This window comes from Bison bison, unplaced genomic scaffold, assembly GCF_000754665.1.
Source record: "Bison bison bison isolate TAMUID 2011002044 unplaced genomic scaffold, Bison_UMD1.0 scf7180017864180, whole genome shotgun sequence".
Taxonomy (NCBI): domain Eukaryota; kingdom Metazoa; phylum Chordata; class Mammalia; order Artiodactyla; family Bovidae; genus Bison; species Bison bison.
The window spans coordinates 419,703-434,581 of record NW_011494752.1 but is presented as its reverse complement, the minus strand read 5'-3'; the positions used below and the strand labels follow the sequence as shown (position 1 = coordinate 434,581).

The following is a 14,879-nucleotide window of genomic DNA, read 5'->3' as shown; positions in this document are numbered from 1 at the left end:
CCCCATGTCCCAGGCGGAGGCTGACCTGCCCCTGCGGCCCCCGCCGCCCCTTGTCGCGGCGGGGCCGCCCCGCCTCGGGCCCCCTTCCCGCCGGGTGCGCCGCTTCTCCGGGAAGGCTGAGCCCCGGCCGCGCTCTTCCCGTCTCAGCCGCCGCAGCTCAGTCGACTTGGGGCTACTGAGCTCTTGGTCCCAGCCAGCCTCACCCGTTCCGGAGCCCCCTGATCCGCCGGACTCCGCTGGTTCCGGCCCCGCGATGAGCCCACCGCCCAGCTCTGAAGAGCCCCTTGAGGGCACGTGGACCACGGGCGCCCCTGTGAAGCCTGCAGACTCCGAGCGTTTGGAGCCCGCCGGCTCCACAGGAGGGTCGGGGTCCCGGGAACAGCCGAGGATCACCGAGGCGGCGGCGGCGCGGGAGCGGCGGCGGGAGCAAGAGGAAAAAGAGGACACGGAGACCCAGGCTGTGGCAACGTCCCCGGACGGCCGATACCTCAAGTTTGACATCGAGATTGGACGTGGCTCGTTCAAGACGGTGTATCGAGGGCTGGACACCGACACCACGGTGGAGGTGGCCTGGTGTGAGCTGCAGGTGCGGCTGGGCGCTCCCTCGGTGACGCCACGGGATGGGACCTTTGGAGGTCTTGGGATGGGAGACCCAGGGAACAGCAGCAAGGGGGATGTATTTTTCCAGTCAAATGTCCGGACACTTGTCCCACTTGCTCTGATGATCCATGGACCTGGCTGATTCCAGGCTGCAGAAGGATAAGCTGAGGCAGGTGGTGTTTGGTAGCTCCCCTGTGGATTTAAGACATTCTTACTTTTCCGGCTCCATCTCAACCCTGAGAGCTGGAAAGAAAATAAGATGGGAAATTGGGTAGGGAGCCAGCTCAGACCTGAGGGGTGGCTCACCAATTTCCTGCAGTGGTTACCCACTGTCTCCTCCTCTCCCTTCCCCTTAAGTCCTGAGACCCTCAGTGTGACCCTGATCCTCCTTTTTCCTTGCCTTGGATCTTTGCAGATTAGAAGGCTGGAATGATGGAGGCCAGGAGCTGGGACAGGGTCCTCTCCACTTCCAGAAGATACAGGGCTATTGTAGCAGGACAGGGCCTTCCCACATCCCTTCTGGAACAAACTTCTGGACTTCGCCATGGCTGGGGGAGGGGGAGACAGGAGCTCCAGCCCTGGCCTGAGTCCAGTCCTGCTCCTCATCCCACTGCCTACCTGAGCTATCCTCTCCCCAGACCAAAAGCACTGAGCCCCATGGGCTTTAGGGGTATGCTGGCTTGAAGGACCTTCCTCCCATAGAGGGGAAACCCAGTTAAGTCTGAGGTAGTAGCTTTGGATTCAGACTGAGGGGACAGAGCCTGGAGGAAGGGTCCTCCCCTCCAGCCCTGGCACTGAGCTTGCCCCTTGTGCCTGCCAGTGCCACACCCCAGGCTTTAGGCCAGGCCAGGAGAAGCGTCCAAACTAGGGGTTAGAGGGGGTGGAGGAAGGAGATGGGGGAAAGCGAGACAGCTATGGAGCAGGGGGCGGTCTCCTGGCACCTGGTCCTGGATCCCTTCTCTCTTTGTCTGTACCTCCCTCTGCAGTCCTTCTCCCTGGATCTAGCAGTTACCAGTTTCTGAGGCCAATCCCCTTGCCGGCCCCAATTCTCTGCCCGCCTGCCTGCTTGCTGCCTGCCCGCTGCCAGCCCCCGGGCGTCCCTTCCCGCCCCACGGCCGGCCTGGGCGGCTACAAAGGCGCTATTGAGTTCAGAGCTCCTGGACCGGGCTGCATAAAAGCTCTTGTGTCCAGGAGGGGGTCCAGGGGGCGGCCCCAGGCCCATAGTGGGCGTGTCCTTGGAGCGGCCCAGGGGGCGCAAACCGGGAACTCCGGGTCTACAATCCTGTTGGCGAATGATCCCACCCACACAGTCCCATCTGTTGCCTCCTACCCTCACCGCTCCTCCAAGCCCCGCCGCATGTGTCCCCATCCCCCTCTTCGTGGGGGTCCTGGGCCTGAGGTGACCGTGATCCCCGTCCCCTACCCCACAGACTCGGAAACTGTCTCGAGCCGAGCGGCAGCGATTCTCAGAGGAGGTGGAGATGCTCAAGGGGCTGCAGCACCCCAACATCGTCCGCTTCTACGACTCCTGGAAGTCGGTGCTGAGGGGCCAGGTTTGCATCGTGCTGGTCACCGAACTCATGACCTCGGGCACGCTCAAGACGTGAGCTCCGCGCCTGCTGGTGGTAGTTGGGAGGACTGGTGGTGGGAGGTCGCCACTGCTTCTGGCCTCCTCAGACTGTACACGCAGGTCCCAAACCGGGCTCACTCTCTTATCCTCGCCTCTTGAGTGTCTGGAGGCCTGCAGTGCCCCCTAAAGAGTCCTCCACCATGCTACCCCTCTCCTCTCCAAGCTATCCTATCTTCCTGGAATCTGGTCTTATCACTTCTCTCCTTAAAACCCCTTTGAACTATCCCACCGCCCTCCGGATAAAGTCCATTCTTTCTAGCGACTGCTCACAAAGTCCTTATAGGATCCAGCCTACATTCCGGACAAAGCAAATTCCCAGCACCTCCTCCCACCCTGTGCCGTCACTTGTTGTCTCCGTGCCTTTAAGCACGCCTTCCTTCTGCCTGCAAGGTCTTCATCTCTTCCCATTTTCACCCTTGAACTCCTACTCATCCTTCAAGACACCACAGAAAAGTTATTTCCTCTAGGAAGCCCTCCCCCACGTCCGGGGAAGCTAGTCATCCCTTCCGCGCTTCCACAGCACCTTGGCGGCGGCCATATCTTGAATTTACCCGTTTTGTAACCTTCTGTCTACCTGCCACACCCCCTGACTGCCTTTCTGTCTGAGACTGGGCGCGGATCTGTGCTAGGAGAAGCTAGCGGCAGATGCGTGGGCGGGGGTGGGGGGGCTACGGGGGAGGAGACCCTCCCAGTGGTGGGCTCCCTCCCCATCCTCTGTGTTCCTTGTTCTGACCCTAGCTGTGCGTCCTCCCCTAGATACCTGAGGCGGTTCCGTGAGATGAAACCACGAGTCCTTCAGCGCTGGAGCCGCCAAATCCTGCGGGGGCTCCATTTCCTACACTCCCGAGTACCCCCTATCCTGCACCGAGACCTCAAGTGTGACAACGTCTTTATCACCGGCCCTTCGGGCTCGGTTAAGATCGGGGACCTGGGCCTGGCCACGCTCAAGCGCGCCTCCTTCGCCAAGAGCGTCATCGGTGCGTCGCTCCAGGAGGATCCTTGCCACTCCTACCCTCCCTCCCCTTCCCCTGTCGGGAGAGAGCCTGGGGACCCCCTGCCCCTAGTAGATTTAGAAGGGTAATTAGAGTTAGAACCCCTCCACGGAGTTAGAAAACCACGGGGAAGATGAGACTTGTAGCGTGTCCTCTTCCCCACAACCCCCTCCCCCCCCAACACACACACACACACACACACGACGAGAAGGGGTGAGTCTCTTGCACTCCGGAATTCGCGGGGTTGCCCCCACCCCCACTTGTACTTTCAAGGAGAGGGACGAAGCCAGAAAGGAGGCACTAACGTCTGCTGTGGATCCTGCAGGGACCCCGGAGTTCATGGCCCCAGAGATGTACGAGGAAAAGTACGATGAGGCCGTGGACGTGTACGCGTTTGGCATGTGCATGCTGGAGATGGCGACCTCGGAGTACCCCTACTCAGAGTGCCAGAATGCCGCTCAAATCTACCGCAAGGTCACCTCGGTGAGAGGGAGGAGAGGGAATCACAAGTCCCCCTTCCATTTGGCTGCCCCGGCCACCCAGCGGTCAATGCCCTTTCCCTTGATGAAAACGGGGTAGACACAAAGACGCCCCGGTGAACACTGAAGGTTACTGGATGCACTCACGGCCTCTCCAATACAGGCTTTTTAGAATTACGATGTGTGTAGCGCTCCCTAGAGATTACAGATGATTCAAATCCAATCTCTCATCCGATCGTATCCGCTGCCCCGCGGGGTGAGCAGGGCAAATGTTCTGCCCTGCATTTTACAAATGAGGACACCGGCTCAGCGAGAGCCTGGTTCAAGGTCGCACTGTCGATACGTGTGTGTGGGGGTGGGGTGGGGGGTCGGGGCGGGGGGACTGGGATTTGAAATCACAACTTCTAAACGCGTAGCCGGTGCTTTGGCAACTGCAAGCGCTGCCGCCTCGGGCTGGGGCGGGGTGGGAGGGGGAAGTCAGCAGAGAGCTGGGGCACAGAGAGCGGGAGGCCTCATGCAACCACATTCCCCAGGGCACGAAACCCAACAGCTTCTACAAGGTGAAGATGCCCGAGGTAAAGGAGATCATTGAAGGCTGCATCCGCACGGATAAGAATGAGAGGTGGGTGGAGGGGGCAGGGCGGAGGGGGGTGGGGTGATGGGGAGGGCGGGCGGCGGGCGGCGGTGGGGCTCTGCTCAAGCTGGCACCGCCCTCAGGTTCACCATCCACGACCTTCTGGCTCACGCCTTCTTCCGCGAGGAGCGCGGCGTGCACGTGGAGTTGGCGGAGGAGGACGACGGAGAGAAGCCGGACCTCAAGCTCTGGCTGCGCATGGAGGACGCGCGGCGAGGGGGGCGCCCACGGGACAACCAGGCCATCGAGTTCTTGTTCCAGTTGGGCCGGGACGCGGCAGAGGAGGTGGCTCAGGAGATGGTGAGCGGAGGACAGCATACCTGCTGCGTAACGTATGAGGGGCGTGTGGACCTCAACCGGAGGGGCCAGTGCCTTGCGGGTGCGATGTCTGGGCGGTGGGTTGTCTGGGCGGTGGGTTGTCTGGGCGGTGGGTTGTCTGGGTGGTGGGTTGTCTGGGTGGTGGGCTCAACGAAGCCCTCTCCGAGTCTCCTACGAGTGTCTCCCTGCTGCCCTCGCCTTAACGCACCTGCGGGCACACTTAGTGTTCTCCGCAAGTCGAAGATTTCCTTTTCCAGCCCTGGGTCCCTCAACCTCCCTGTTTTAACTTCCTGCTGATCCGGTTTTCCCTAATTGTCCTTCTCTCCGTGTTATCTATTTTTCCCTTTCTTGTTTCCCCCACCCCATCTTTTTCTTGATCTTGCTTCATGCTTGGAACCGTGCATTTGAGAAAGCCTGTCGGCTCTAGAGTTAAAGTTAAATGCGTCTTTCCATTTCAGCAGGCCCTCCATTACTGGACGGGTCCCCATCAGTCTTGCTTTATACCAGGATACATTCCCATCTTTCTCCTCCACAAGACTACAAGGTCTTGAGGGCAGAGACTATGTGTATTGACCCTTCTGCCCCTGACAGTGCTTAGCACGTGATGGGAACTCAGTTAACCACCCACATCTTAGAGCCCTCTCACGTGCATCTGATGGTTGTTACCAACCCTGCATAGAGTGATTTTATCTGATTTACTGCTGAGGAAATGAAAGCTCAAAGAAGCTGAATATCTTGTACCAGGTCGCAAGCAAGTGGCACAACTGACTCAGGTTGTTCAGATTTTGAGTCAGCTCATCCTGCCCCACCTCCTTTACCTGTCCAGCGAAGCTTGTTATTGAAATGAATAAGGATAATGAATAGAAGCTGGTGGACCAGGAGAGGCATATATGAGAGGCAGAAAATGTGGGGATGGTTTAGGAAGGTCTGAGGTGGGAAGGGAAAGAGTATTCTTGATGGAAAAATGCAGTTGAAAGGGTGGGAATCATCTGTTGGTGGATCTGGGTCAAGAACCTAAGAATGTGTTTGAAATAAGACATAGGAGTCAGTCTCTGTAACCGAGCTCAAATCTGACCTGAGATTGGGACCTGATCCATTACATACAGAGGTTCTTGACTCTGACACTAGTGACATCATTGTTTGGGAGACTGTGCTATACTGTTGTAGGTTGTTGAGAAGAATCCCTGGCATCAACTTAGTAGATCCCGGTGGGATCACCCCCCAAGTTGTGACAACTAAAAATATCTACAGATATTTTTCTCCACCATCCCCCCAGAACAATTGACTTAGAGTATAACCTTGAACTGGTCACTTACTTTACTTATTTCTAAAATAGAGTTGATAAGACCTATCTCAGAAGGTTGCTGGAAGGATTTAATGATGATATGGTAAAGAGTTGCCAGTTGGATTTCTCTGGTGATCCAGTGGCTAGGACTCCATGCTACTAATGCAGGGAGTCCAGGTTTGATCCCTGGTCAGGGAACTAGATTCCACATGCAACTGAAGATCTTACTTGCCACAACAAAGATCCAGCGCAGTCAAGTAAATAAACGACTTTTTAAAAAATGCCAGTTGTGGACACAGTGGGTAATCAATATATGTTCCTTTTCTTGTATATCCTAGAGGCCTCAAGAAGGTGTCCTGATGGGGCTTTGTTGGGAGACGGTGAATCTCACCTCAAACTGTGTTCCTCACCCTTCCAACTCCAGGTGGCCCTGGGCTTAGTGTGTGAAGCTGATTACCAGCCAGTGGCTCGTGCAGTGCGTGAACGGGTTGCTGCCATCCAGCGAAAGCGTGAGAAGCTGCGTAAAGCTAGGGAGTTGGAGGCCCTCCCCCCAGCGCCGAGACCCCCACCAGCAGCTGTCCCCATGACTCCTGGTCCCTCGAGTGCCTTCCCTCCTGAGCCCGAGGAGCCAGAGGCAGACCAGCACCAGCCCTTCCTCTTCCGCCATGCCAGCTATTCATCTACCACCTGTAAGTCACCTTTAACATCCCAGAACCCTTGACCTCTGCCCCCCTACCCAGACATTTAACCCAACAGCACTGTCACTTACCCAGCCTTCCACATCTAGCCAGGGCTCCTTCTGGGAAAGAACTCTCCCACAGCCCCAGGCCCCCTCCTTGCTCAGGCAGTCCCCTGCTCAGCCATCACCCCGCTTTATTTCCCCTTTTTTGATCCCCTCCCTCCCCCACCAGCGGATTGCGAGACTGATGGCTACCTCAGCTCTTCCGGCTTCCTGGATGCCTCAGACCCTGCCCTTCAGCCCCCTAGTGGGGTGCCATCCAGCCCCGCTGAGTCCCATCTCCGCCTGCCCGCGGTGAGAGGGGGTCACATGGGGGGGCTCCCAGCTATTCCAAGCCTATGACCTAGCTCTCACCCTGTAAAACCCAACACTATGACCTGGCCCCATGTCCTTGGAAATCCACCACTCTTGTCCTCATCTTTATTCCCTCTGCCTAGTACTCCAGCACCCTTGATATCGTCTTCTTGGAACCCAACAAGTTATCCTCCCCTGACCTCATGAACCTATATCCTGTTTCAGGCTTTTGCTCTATCCATTCCACGTTCTGGCCCCGGCAATGACTTTTCCCCTGGAGAGAGGTAAGTTCTGGTCTGAGTGGGGGCTTCAAGGTGAGCTATATGGAGCTCTGGGGTTCAGTGTCTTTTCCCTTTTCCAGTTATGCCTCAGATGCAGCATCAGGCCTTAGTGATGTGGGAGAAGGGATGGAACGGATGAGGAGACCCCCAGGGAAAAACCTCCGGCGTAGACCTCGATCCCGGCTTCGGGTCACAAGTGTAAGGAAGGGGCACAGGAGTTCGGGAATAACCTGCAGGGCCTGGATGGAACTGTCAGTGATGGGAGTGCGGTCAGCCAGAAAAGGCGAGAAGCACTGTGTTACTGGTAGCCAAGAGGCCACCAGTCATGTTTTCAATACGAGACTTTGGGGGCAGAATCTGCTTCTCTCCGGTTCCAATCTGGCCACTGTGACTTGGGTGGAGAAGGGTGGGGACACTTGATGAAGACAGAGCTTGACCTCCTCCCTTCTGCTGACTTTGACTCTGAAGGTCTCAGACCAGAATGACAGAGTGGTTGAATGCCAGCTGCAGACGCACAACAGCAAGATGGTGACCTTCCGATTTGATCTGGATGGGGACAGCCCAGAAGAGATCGCAGCTGCCATGGTGAGGGAGAGATGAGAGCACATTCTAATGATCTGAGACAAGAGTCTCCCTCCTGATGTCCCCGGGTGCTGAACTGCCCCACCCCCCGACCCCCCACAATCCAAGGACAAGGGTTTCAAAGCTGGCGGGCCCTCAGTGCAGTGACACTGAAGACTTATCTGCCTTTGTTTGGGAGGAGATTTCTGTTTATCCAGGGAGGTTTGGATCCTCAGCTGGAGCAACTTGAGACTAACACAAGATATCCACAAGTGCTGCAGTGAAGTGTATGCACACTAGACACGTGATGCTGTGGCTATAAGGAAAGGATGGGCTGTAAGGGAAGGGTCAGCAGCACAAGAGGAAGGACTCACGCAAGGTCTTGACAGATGAGTCGGAATGGCAGTGAAGAGTAGAAAGGGCGTGTCTAGTGGTGGTATGGCAAAGGAGAGGCATGGGAACAGGGAGTGACTTGAAGTATAGGGCTGGGAGGGCTTCTTGAGGAGACCTTTGTCACTGGAATTATGGGTTCCTCTTGGAAGCAATAAGATCCTGCTGTAAAGCAGAGAACTATATTCAGTATCCTAGGTAGTAAATCATAATGGAAAAGAATATTAAGAAAGAATGTGTATATATACATATATATTATATGTATATAATCACTTTGCTGTACAGCAGAACTTAACACAACATTGTAAGTCAACTATACTTCAATTTAAAAAAAGTTTTGTAGAAGTGAGGTTGGGCATGTAATGTGGGCTTAAGCATGTAATGTGAGCGTGTAATGTGTAATGGAGTCTTAAGAGTTAAGTGTGTAACACCGTGAGAATAGGTTTTAAGACTGCTCTGTTGTGGGATGTGGGAGAGGGCTGTGGGTAGGGTATCCAGTTGGGAGATGGACGCAAGAAGCTAGATATGGTCCAAGGAGAGAATGGATTATGGAGGGGGAGGAAGAAGAGGGGTGAATCTGGGGGTTATTTTGGGAAAAATAACCTACTGTGTCATCCAGTAATTGATTGACATAGTACAGTGTACATAGAACATGGTCAGTAAATACTTGATGAGTTGACATGAGAGGGAGTTAGGGCAAGGGCTATCAAGGGTGACCTGTAGCTTGGAGGAACTCATAGGAATAGGCCATCAAAGGAGATAAGTTTTAAAATGAGAGTATGGCTTTGTTTTTTGGAGGGGGTATCATGATGAGCTTGAATGACAGAGGGGCAGGCAAGATAAGATCCTCCATAAGTAAGCAGAATATGGGTCAGGCAGGACTGGCAGGAGTGGATCTGGGAGTCTCAGCACAGAGCTGAGCATGAGAGAAGATGGGCCTGCAAAGCCAGAGGTATAGAGGAGTATCTTAGTAGATACCCCCAGTTCCGGAACGGGGAGCAGGGATAGGTTATCAAAGGACAGAATTGGAACCTGAGACAGAAGGAACTCTGGAATATTTTAGTAAAAACTGAGGAAGGAGATTGCTTCGAGGAGGCATAGGGTGAGGCCTGAGGCAAGACCACACTGGCTTTTGTCAGGAGGAGGTCTTTGTGGGAGACCAGTTTCAGTGGAATGGGGGCAGTGGCTGCCAGCCTCTGGGATGCGGGAGGGAAGGGAATGGAGGAAACGTCAGACTTCAGGAACTCCGTCTAAATCTTCCTCTCCATCATGTCATTCAGCTTGTGTCAGGGACAAAGACAAAACAGCACCTGGCATGCAGGCTTATCCACTTCTGTCAAGCCACTCAGACCTTCAAGAATCTTTCATCCAGCCACACTGGTTTCTGAATGGTCCTCTGAAGAGGCCTACTTGCCTTTTCAGCTTCTGCTTCCATCTTTTCAGCAGTCTTTCTCCCTGGGAGCTTTCTCTATGGGCTTTCAAGCCCAATTCAGATCCCACACAACCAGAGGGACCCTGTCCCTGAACCCAGGGTCCATTGCCTTCTTTTCTTTCCTTACTAGCCCACCCTCTCTTTCTCTGCAGCAGAATTCTCTCAAGACTTTAAATTTGCTTTTTTGCCCCCAAATCGGTAGTGGCTACCTGTGGTTACAGAGTAAGGTTCAAATTCTGGAGTATGACCTTTAAAATTCACAACACTCTCAGCTGTACTTCAGTCTTCGCTATTTTGTGAATGTGCCCTTTGCTGCCTCAGAACAGTGCAGAACAGAGGAAAGGATGGAGGTTCACATAAGACCTGAGTTCCAACTTCAGCTCTGTTAGCTACTAATTTGGCAAACTTGGGCAAGTTTCTTAATCTCTCTGAACTTCATCAGTAAAATGGAGGGGATATTACTTATTTTGCAAAGATGTTCTGATGGGCTTCCCTGGTGGCTCAGATAGTAAAGAATCTGCCTACAGTGCGGGAGACCCGCCTTTGATCCCTGGGTCAGAAAGATCCCCTGGAGAAGCAAATGGCAACACACTCCAGTATTCTTACCTGGAGAATTCCATGGACAGAGGAGCCTGGAGGGCTACAGTCCATTGGATAGCAAAGAGTTGGGATGCAACTGAGTGACTAACACTTCTCACTTTTCTTATGTAATATATGAGAAATGATATAGCATGTATGAGAAGTGAAATGATAAAAGTATGGGAAATGTCCACACGTGGTAGGTACTCAATAAAGGGTTGCTTTTCTTAGTCATCCTTCAAGACTCAGCTCTGGAGCCATCTCAGCTGCCCGCTGTCCCCTGAAGTGTTATGAACTGCTTTCTTCTTGGAATGGTGTTTTATTTTATTTATTTCTACTTATTTATTTATTGTTGGCCAAGCCATGTGGCAGGTGGGATCTTCCCCTACCAGGGATTGAACCCAGGCCCCCTGCTTTGGGAGCACAGAGTCTTAACCACTGGACTACCAGGGAAGTCCTGGAATGGCATTTTTAAAAATCATGGTAAAAAACATATAACATAAAGTGTGTCATTTTAACCATCCTGAAGTGCACAGGTCAGTAGTGTAAAGTATATTCATATTGTTGGGCAATAGGTCTCTGGAACTGTTTTATCTTGCCAATCTGAATCTCTACCCATTAAACAGCGGCTCTCCCTTCCCCCTCCGGGAATAGCACTTTTATCTGTACCTCAATCATAAATGCCTTACCTGCCTTGGGCTGACTTGAAGTCTATTGAGTTATGTATGTGTGTGTCTCTTCCACTAAGATTTTGGGCTTCTCTGAGACCAGGACAGTGTTTTCTGCTTCCTTGTTCCCTCAAAGAATCTAGCCTATGCCTGGTGCATAAAACACTCAATAAGTGTTTGTAGACCTGAATGCTGGCACATAAAACACTCAGTAAGTGTTTGTGGACCTGAATGTTACATTTATCACATATTGCCTTATTTTTACTTAACTCTGTGGAGCTGTGTTTATGTGAATCTGTGTGGCACATTTTACAAGCTGTATGAGCAGAGTTGTGTCCAAAAACAGGTGAGGCATCAGTGGAAATATAACTCAGGTTTTGGCTTTAGAAAGATCTGGGTGCAAATCTCGTGATCTTGGGAAGACTGAACTGCACCTTGTTGAGCATTGGTTAGCATAACTCTAAAGAGACCACATGGAGACCACAGCAAGCTGTTGTTGGTGTCAAATGTGATAAGATATGTAAAGATCTGGTATAAACATGCATGCTATGAAGTTTAGCTCCTTTCCTCTAAGCTGTATTTCTCCTTACAACCACACAGTGCATGGCACACAGCTGATGCTTACTAAATACTTGTTTTAGATTGATGAGCAGAAGCAGTGGGGTGAAGGGTTGGTTTTTTAAAGAAAGGGACAAGTGGAATTAACCGAGCTCCCCTTCCCCTTCCTACTGATTCTCACCAGGTGTACAATGAGTTCATTCTACCCTCGGAGCGAGCTGGATTCCTGAACCGGATTCGGGAGATTATCCAGCGAGTGGAGACCCTGTTGAAGAGAGATACTGGCCCTGTGGAGGCTGCTGAAGACCCTCTGAGTCCCCAGGTCAGACCCCTGTGGGCACCTCCAGGGGGATGGGACTCTGCTACAGGCTTCATTACTTTTTGCCTCCACCAGTCCCCTTGGATCTAACTTGTTGTCATCTCTAGGATCCCAAAACAATGGCTCTGCCCCCATTTAAGAGTCTGATGAAAGCCATGGACTCTTGTTCCAGAAAAATGTGTTCAGTGCATACTTTTAACTCAGTATTTTGACATAATTTCAGACCTGCAGAGAAGTTGCAATAGTTGTACAAAGAACCCCTAGGTGCTCTGTCTAGATTGGCTAGTAGTGTCTTGTCACATGAGCTTTAGCCTTCTCGCTTCCTCTCTCCCATCCACGTGTGTGTCCATGCATTCTTGTTTTGGAACCATTTAAGTAAGTTGCAGGTGTCATGCCCCTTTACCACTAAATATTTCTTGAAAACACTTTTGAATCCCTTGAAACTCATCTGTGGACTCACAGAAGCTCATGAGTCCTGGCTTAAGAAGCCCAGCTTCAAATTTTCCATCTAAGACTCAGCTCTTCCCACTGTGACATTTCTCTCTCTCAGGAGGAGTCAGCACCACTGCCTGCTCTCCCGGGGTCCCCCCCAGACCCATCCAGGGGTATGTACTGCATTCTGTCCCTATTCATCCCACCCCTGGGGTTGCTCCATGGGAATGGAGGACTGGAATCTCAACCTCCCCTCCCTCCCTTCCCAGCAGAGCTCCAGAGCAGCACCTCCCTGGAGCAGAGATGCTGGGCAGCTTTTTCCACCTCCGCATCTTCTCCTGGAACCCCCTTGTCTCCTGGAAGCTCTTTTTCTCCTGGAACTCCTGTTTTCCCAAGTCCCATCCTTCCCATCACTTCTCCCCCATGTCATCTCAACCCCTCCTCATTCTCCCCAATTTCTCCTCAGGCCTCCTCAAATCTCTCTCCACACCCCCAAAGCTGTCCACTTCCACTCTCTCCCAGTGCACCCCAGTTTCCAGTCCCATCTGCTCAGTTTTCACAGAGTTCTCTCCCCCCCGATTGTTTCCAGGGCACTCCTGCTCCCTCCTTTCCCCTCTGCCCCTCTGCTTGTCCCCTCCCCTCCACCACCGCAGCCCCTCTCCTCTCTCTGGCTAGTGCCTTCTCTCTGGCTGTGATGACCGTGGCTCAGTCCCTGCTGTCCCCGTCCCCTGGGCTCCTGTCCCAGTCTCCTCCAGCTCCTCCTGGTCCTCTCCCTAGCCTGCCCCCTCCCACTCCCTGTACTCCTTGTGGCCAGGAGTGGCCTTCATCTCTGACAGCTGAGGTGGAGAGTGAGGTGAGTAGGAAACCAAGAGGGATGATTGGGTGGCGGGAGGAGGGGCGGGTGGGCTTCATTCTGGATCATTTCTCTACTCACAGACCCACACTTTATAGGCCTCTCCAAATCTTGGTCAGCCACTCCCGGGTGAAGCCAGATTGGTGCCCATCTCGAAAGGTGAGACCTTTGACCACTGACTCTCCCCTGCCCATCATTCTCAGTGACTTTATTTCCTACCACCGATTTCTCTTCCTTCTTTCATGATGCCTTCTTTGTCTTGCTGCAGAGGGAAAGCCTCAGCTTGTTGGGCGCTTCCAAGTGACTTCATCCAAGGAGCCAGCTGAGCCTCTTCCCCTGCAGCTGGCATCCCCAACTCCCTCTGGCTCCCTGAAGCCTCCAACCCCTCAGCTGACCTCGGAGAGCTCGGACACAGAGGACAGTGCTGGAGCCAGGCCAGAGGCCAGGGAGGCTCTGGCTGAAAGTGACCGTGCAGCCGAGGGCCTAGGGGCTGGAGCTGAAGAGGAAGGGGACGATGGGCAGGAACCCCAAGTAGGGGGCAGCCCTCCACCCCTGAGCCATCCTAGCCCAGTGTGGATGAGCTACTCCTATAGCAGCCTGTGTCTGAGCAGTGAGGAGTCCGAGAGCAGTGGAGAGGACGAGGAATTCTGGGCTGAGCTGCAGAATCTTCGGCAGAAGTGAGTCTGGGGAGAATGGTGGTCAGGAGGTGGATTTGCCAGAGCTAAGTGTTGGGCCAGCCCTCTCACGGCCCTGGTGTGTCCTCAGGCACTTGTCAGAGGTGGAGGCACTACAGACACTACAGAAACAGGAAATCGAGGACTTGTATAGCAGGCTTGGAAAGCAGCCCCCACCAGGGATCGTGGCCCCTGCTGCTATGCTGTCCAGCCGCCAGCGCCGCCTCTCCAAGGGCAGCTTCCCCACCTCACGGCGCAACAGCCTGCAGCGTTCTGAGCCCCTGGGCCCGGGTGAGACAGAAGTCACCAGCTCCCATTGTTCCAGAGTCCCCTCCCTAGTGATCTGTCTTTCAGGCCCTGGGAATCTGCCCCTTGCTGTGGGGGGACTAGCCCCCCACTTTTCCCTGTGGCCCCTTCCCTCATTCAGTGCTCTCCCTCCCCATCCTGCACCCAGGCATCATGCGAAGGAACTCCCTGAGTGGCAGCAGCACCGGCTCCCAGGAGCAGCGGGCAAGCAAGGGGGTGACATTCGCCGGGGATGTTGGCAGGATGGTGAGGGCGGGCTCAAGGGAGGGAGAGCCCAGGGAATGGTAACTGGCTTTAGCTTCAGCCTCCTCCAGCTCTGGAGGTTCCTTAGTACTTCTTCTTTTTCCTCCAGTGAATTATGAACAGAAGCCATGTGTCTCACCCACACCTGGGCCCACCATGGAGCTTATGCCCTTAGAATCTGCTGACCAACACAACTCTGCGAGGAAGACCTCAGCACTGAGGGAGTAGGAGGCTGGACGGGCATGGACAGTGCTGCTCCCCTAGAAGGAAGAGCCAAACACGTGGGAACTGTTTGCTGTGTGTAGAAGGTGTATGTTCTGTAAATCCTCATCCTTGCCACCTCCCCAGCCGAGAGAGAACCACTAAACAGTCCCACCTGAGTCCAGATGATTCTAGAAGGCACACTCCCAGTTGGAAAGGAGGAGGGAAAATTAGTAGCAGCCAATAAAAATTCTGGAACCTAGAACCTGGTGAATCTGTATGGATCTTAAAAACTGGGCAAAGCTCTGTGGGGGAACTTCCCTGGTGGTCTGGTGGTTAAGGATCCACCTCTCAGTGCAGGGGACATGGGTTCCATTCCTAGTCAGAGAAGATTCCACATGCCACAGGGCA

General features: G+C 53.7%; 1 protein-coding gene across 1 annotated transcript; it reads left to right on the top strand.

The window, feature by feature from the left end:
• The first annotated feature begins 4 nt into the window (after positions 1-4).
• Positions 5-14,816, top strand: WNK4 (WNK lysine deficient protein kinase 4). Its single transcript, XM_010842497.1, has 19 exons — positions 5-586; positions 2,031-2,203; positions 2,987-3,207; positions 3,548-3,705; positions 4,235-4,323; positions 4,419-4,635; positions 6,363-6,627; positions 6,850-6,971; positions 7,197-7,255; positions 7,333-7,450; positions 7,721-7,837; positions 11,625-11,762; positions 12,310-12,364; positions 12,461-13,044; positions 13,143-13,203; positions 13,313-13,721; positions 13,810-14,009; positions 14,173-14,270; positions 14,377-14,816. Exons 1-19 carry the CDS (start codon positions 5-7, stop codon positions 14,377-14,379), a joined length of 3,669 nt encoding a protein of 1,222 aa, XP_010840799.1. The 3' UTR covers positions 14,380-14,816.
• Positions 14,817-14,879: the final 63 nt, after the last annotated feature.

Excerpts from the sequence above, each read along its gene's own strand:
- WNK4 (XM_010842497.1), top strand. The coding sequence starts at position 5 with ATGTCCCAGGCGGAGGCTGACCTGCCCCTGCGGCCCCCGCCGCCCCTT. Across the intron at positions 7,256-7,332 it reads GACTTTTCCCCTGGAGAGAG|TTATGCCTCAGATGCAGCAT; the intron begins GTAAGTTCTGGT and ends TCCCTTTTCCAG. Across the intron at positions 7,838-11,624 it reads AAGAGATCGCAGCTGCCATG|GTGTACAATGAGTTCATTCT; the intron begins GTGAGGGAGAGA and ends GATTCTCACCAG.